Consider the following 5,548-nt stretch of genomic DNA (forward strand, 5'->3'; position numbering starts at 1 on the left):
TGGTGGACAGGAAAAGAGCCAGCTGTAAATACATGCAGCAGTGAGTGGAAAGATGGCATGGAAGAGAAAGCTTGTATATTCTGACGGCCTTTGCCGTAGCAGTACCTTTTTTTTAACAGGTCAGCTTTGTTTTTATAGTAGAGTGGGAAAACAGTTATTGATTGAAGTATATGGGTTAACCTGGGGAAGTAAGAAGGAATGAGAAATGCAGCGGAAACAAGGTTTGTACCTTGGTTTTGTACCTGCATTCAGATATTAACTAGAACGCCCCTTTTTTATGCCTGTGCTTTCCAGTTGGTCACTGCTGGCTGCTGCGAGTGTGAAATGAATCTGTGCCTTCCATCACAGCGAGGTCTGACGCTTGCTGGGAACTGTCTGGGTCTCTGGACTCTGGGGAAAAGGCAAAAAGTACTTTTCTGCCTGACATTGTAGGAAATCCAAATCTCCTTTGCAGTACTTTTTTCTATAACAGGACCAAGGAATTGATTTTTGCCTATTCATTTTAGGTCAACTGAGAGAACAGCTCAGCTACCTCAAAGGAGATAACTTTTTCAGATTTACTTGCTCTGATTGTTCAGAAGATGGGAAGGAGCAATTTGAACGGCTGAGATTAACATGGCAACAAGTAAGTAAAACATTTATGCCAGCAGAACAGCCACAGGACTTTCTAAAATTGTTGTTTGTTGTGTATGTGCTATCTAGAAAAGGAGGATCAGGTATAGGTAACATAGAAACATGTGCATGAACTTCAGAAATGAATTAGCTAAGGATTGCCTGCATATTAGAACTTGGGCATTTGGCAGGTAAATTGAAAGATAATCATACAAACCACATTCCTTTTTTTGGTTTGGGGTTTTTTTTTTTTTCTTTCCCCTTAATGCTGCTCATGAATTCATGGCTTCAGGCAGGTTTGGAAAAGCAAAATGAATGCAATTTGGCTGCTAGGCATGAACGGTTTTTTGTGTATGTGAGCAAATCTAAAACTAGTGAGGTAGCAACATACAAACAGAAAGCTTGCCAGCTCCCTGAGCACAGAGCTCCAACCTGGCTGCTTACTCACTAGCAACAGCCCTTGCTGGAATTTGCTGTTGCAGTCACATGCACACCTGAGCAATCAGAATAATTTGCATTATACAGCAACCACCTTTTGGGTAGATTGATGCACATGGTCTTGCTCTAAGCAGGGCGCTGGAGGGGCAGGCAGGCAGTGCTGGCTGCCCCTGCATAAAATGAATCTGATCAGGTGGTAGCTGTTGCTCAGCATTAAGTGCTTCCACATGCTGAGCATTGGGCAGCATGTGCGAGACATCTATTTGCATCCTTTGGGACAGTAGTGGTGTGTTGTCTCGTAACAGAGCATTTCAAACGTTAGTTGTAACTCCTATAGTGCTTTCTCATGGTGCCCGGTGGAGGACTGTGCAGGAGAGGAGGTTGGCGTCGCAGTCTGTGGCTAGCAGGCTGGCAGAGTTTCAGCAAGTTACAGATCTGGAGAGCAAAGGCTGCTAGCATTACACCCAAATCTATTCAGAGTGGCATGGGGAAAGGGCAGGCAAAATCAAAATGGGTAAGGAGGAAGGTTGGATAGTGAAGAGACTATCTCCCTAGGCTTCCTGCTGCCAGAGCTCCTGGGTAAGTAAGTGGTCAGATCAACTTATCTGAAGTAGGGAAAAAGGAGACGGTGATTTCTGGATATTTTTTTCAGAGTATGTGGCCTCAACAGATCCTTACCTTTAGCCAGTTGAAAAGAGAATTGGTTTTGAAGTCCTGAGACACTGTCCCACCTGACTTAAAAAAACCACAAACCCCTAGATAAATAGTTATCAAGCTAAGAGGGGTCGCAAGGCAGAAATTGGGTACAAAGGACATTAAGGCTGTCTGTACTTCCTCATATTGGCATCTTCAGTAATGCATTCCAGAAAGCCCACTGCAAGGAGACCCATCTCCCTAAGAAAAATACATTTCAAACTTCTCTGACAGTGAAGAACAAGTCCCTGTTGGAAGTGGTATCCATCTGAGGCCAGGCGATTGTTGCAAGATGGTCCCAGCCCAGCTGATTTTAGTTGTGTTCAAATGAATTGGGTAAATGTATTTAACAGGTGGTCATCTAGGATTTACTTACAAAGAGGTTTGATATTTTTCAAACCTGCCCTTTAGTTTAGGCATGTAATAGGTAAGACTGAATTTGGTTGTGAAGCACGTGAATGAGTTGTAAATGGGTTACCTTTAATGAAGGTCACCTGGAGACAAACTTAATTCTTGTATATCCAGAACAATTAGTAGATACCATGTAATTTTGCAGAGAGTTTACAGTCTGTTCAGCTTGTAAATAAGGATTATATAGAGGGATTACTTGTGACCATTTTTTTGAAAGACTTTTTCCCTACCTCCACACTTCATTCAGATCCCAGTTGTGATATAATTCATTTATACAACTGCTGCAAAAGCTTGTCTCTCAGTGTAAACCTACATAACTAGGCAGCTTGTTATTCCCCTGGGATGGAGAAATCTCTGGGAGAATGTGCATCTAACAATGGAAAGACGAGAATGGGCGGTATGAAAGCAGGAAGATGGATTGCAGAAGTTGCCTATGAGATGTTGCAAAACCAGGATATTTATGAGGGAGCAAAGATCTGTGCGTGTGTGTGGCGGCTGTGGGGGGCAGTTCAGATGAAACGGAAAAGATTCACTGGCATCCAATGCTTTCTGTTCCAGGTTGTCATGCTGGCAATGTACAATTTGTCTCTGGAAGGAACAGGCCGTCAGGGGTACTTCAGGTGGAAAGAAGACATTTGTGCTTTTATTGAGAAACACTGGACTTTCTTATTAGGGAACAGGTAAAGACATGATGCTTCCCTGAAGGTCTGGCTGGTGAGAAAAAGGCATTAAAACCCGTTGTACAGACGGACAAGAATCCTGATTCATTTGGTGATGTCTCTGCTGAGCCTCACTAGTGAGAAAATTGGAGGATTTAATATTGAGAGCCTGAATGTAAGCATGAGGGGTACTCTTGAGAAAGAATAAGCATTTCTTGATGGGGAAAAACAACCCCAAGGATGTCACACAAAAGCAATGTAAATACATATATTTTGGGTTATTTCTTATCTTCCTGTAGGTAGCGTATGAGCCTGCAAAGCCTTCGTGTATTTCTAAATAGACAGAACGGACAGGCTAGTCCTGATGTCACTGGGCTTTAAAGAGTAAAAAAGAAGAGGTCCAGCAAAGTACCATGTTACTTGGCTGTAAAGGTTGCATGGACCCAGTTCTCCAAAAAGGAAAATTGTGCCTTGTCTGTTAGCTTGTTTGGGATCTTAATAAAACAGCTTTTACAGAGCAGGCATTACAAACCACTGAAAGGTTTTTCAGTGTGTGTAAAGAAAGAAGCTGTCAGAGTAAGAACCCTTCTCGTAATGGGCAGCCTCGGCGGCACGGTTGGTTGCATGCTGTACAGGTTCCTTATGAGCGCGCTGACGCTGTCGGAGCCAAGTCGCACTGTTAATGCCTGTGCTATGGAGGCAGGAAAGGAACTGAGCAAGCCTCCGAAGTTGTAGATTTGATTGACTTCACAGCTTGGCTTCTTCCCCAGGGATTTCTCTGTTGTAAGATCTGGCCTTTCCCCCTAACCAGATTTGCTCTCTGGCTTTGCTTTCATTGCTTGTCTGTGCCTCCTTGCTCTGTTCTCAGAAACACCAGCATTTGTCCCCTTTGGAGACAAGGGGGACCCTGGCAGGAAGGCAGCTGATGGCCCATTGTCCCTCGTCAGGGAGCTACCGCCTCCCAGGGTTTGCTGCTGCCTCTTGAGACCTGCCCTGGGAAGGGAACACTCCTTGCTCTGATTAAATTCAGCTGAAGCGATTCCTGGCCTCAGACTCAGTCTCCCCGCTTGCCTGGACAAGCCACTGATGGAGCAGGGACAGCTGAACCATGTGTGCAGCAGTTCAAGGCGTGCCATGCTTTTCTTCCTTGGCATATTAAAGCACAGCTTACCCAGACTTACTGTAACACTCCAGACTCTGAGCTGGGGCGCTTGAGTTTAATCCCCCACATTTGAGGACCAGTCCCCCAAGGTGTGTAATTGGCAACACTCAGACAGCAGCAGATACCTGCTTGGCCAAGCCTAGCCCAAGTACTGAAGTTTTTGCCCGTGGAGGTGTGCAAAGGCAGGAAGGAATCCCGAGATCCTGTGTAAATAAGGGTTGAGACTCAATGCCATGAACCTGATTCTCCAGTAGCCAAGGAGTACCTCAGTTATTGGCTACATGTGCAACTTTTTAATATTTCTTCTCACTTCTTCCCTAAATGATGTTTTAGTTAGCCCTGTGACCAGTTCTTAGAGGAACAAAAAGTGCTTGGATGCCTGGCAGAGTACACTGCCCTGCAGACCGAAAGGTTTAAATGCAGCTCCCTGCCTCCAAGTGGCCAAAAATGTGCTTCAAAAATAGTTCAGGTTGTGTGGGTGACCAGTATGTTGACTAGTAGGGATCTGGCTGCAGAAGTTTTATGGCAGAAATCCCCAAGCAGAGGTAGGGCTCCGTTATACATCGCATGCCTCTGTCTGTGGGACCAGCACACCTACTCCGTTGCCTTGCTGCTTCCTGCAGCTCCGTTTTCCTGGGTGATTTGTTTCTCAGACCCCTAACTCCACTTCTCTGCAGTGCCTGACAAGGCTGCAGCTACGGAGGGCAGAATGGTCATATCCCAACTCCCTTTGTGAATTCAGCCTTGGGGATCCTGTCCTACAGCTCTGGGAGTGTGCTTTGCTAAACAAAATCTCAAAGCAATTGAGGCAGGTGTTTAAATGAAGTTTGGCTTTCCTTCTGTGTGAAGTGATGTCTTTATCACTACCTTTGCCTTGCCTCTTCCACCCTGTACATCCAGAGTCCTCTTTGCTGTGCTTTGCCTGCAATGTCATGTCAACACAGCTATCACTAGGACCCTGTTCCTGTTCTTGTATTGTCAAATTGGTAATGAAGGTAGCGTTCAAAAGGTGGGGGTTGCAGTGGCAGGCTAGGCCTCTCTGTAGGCTTGTTGCACGGCGGCTCATCGACAAAAAAAAAATGGCGTCATGCCTTGCCGCATTTGCACGGCATTTATGGAGCATACGTACACAGCGCTTTGTGCATCAGAGCCTGCCAGTACGTTGTACCTTGCCCTCCAGAGTGGTTCTTTGTTTGAGAAGAAATTAATTAATCTTTGGCCTCTCTGAGGATGGGCTGTAGGGAGTACGTCATCCCCCTGCACCAGTGCCCATGGCCGGAGCATTCTGCCCTTTCCCTCTTGGCAGAGGGAGGAGGCTTCAGGATGAAAATGCATCTGGTGAGTGGGGACCTAACGCTTGTTTCCCCTTCTCCCACCATAGGAAAAAGACCTCAACATGGTGGAGCACAGTCGCTGGCTGTCTCTCTGTGGGGAGCCCCTTGTTCTTCCGCTCAGGGGCACAGGAATTTGGAGAACCGGGGTGGTGGAAACTGGTTCACAACAAACCCCCAACAATGAAACCTGAAGGAGAGAAGTTGTCTGCATCTGCACTGAATGGAAAAGGTAACTCTTT

General features: G+C 45.8%; 1 protein-coding gene across 1 annotated transcript in view; it reads left to right on the forward strand.

Annotated features, from left to right (window-relative positions):
• KAT14 (lysine acetyltransferase 14) overlaps positions 1–5,548 on the forward strand; it is a 27,245-nt gene that overhangs the window by 2,160 nt on the left and 19,537 nt on the right. Inside the window, 3 exon segments of the mRNA XM_009641630.2 lie at positions 507–625; positions 2,713–2,834; positions 5,357–5,538. Of these exon segments, the coding sequence (XP_009639925.1) occupies positions 507–625; positions 2,713–2,834; positions 5,357–5,538 (423 nt within the window).

Source organism: Egretta garzetta, unplaced genomic scaffold, assembly GCF_000687185.1.
Source record: "Egretta garzetta isolate BGI_Z169 unplaced genomic scaffold, ASM68718v1 scaffold17, whole genome shotgun sequence".
Classification (NCBI taxonomy): domain Eukaryota; kingdom Metazoa; phylum Chordata; class Aves; order Pelecaniformes; family Ardeidae; genus Egretta; species Egretta garzetta.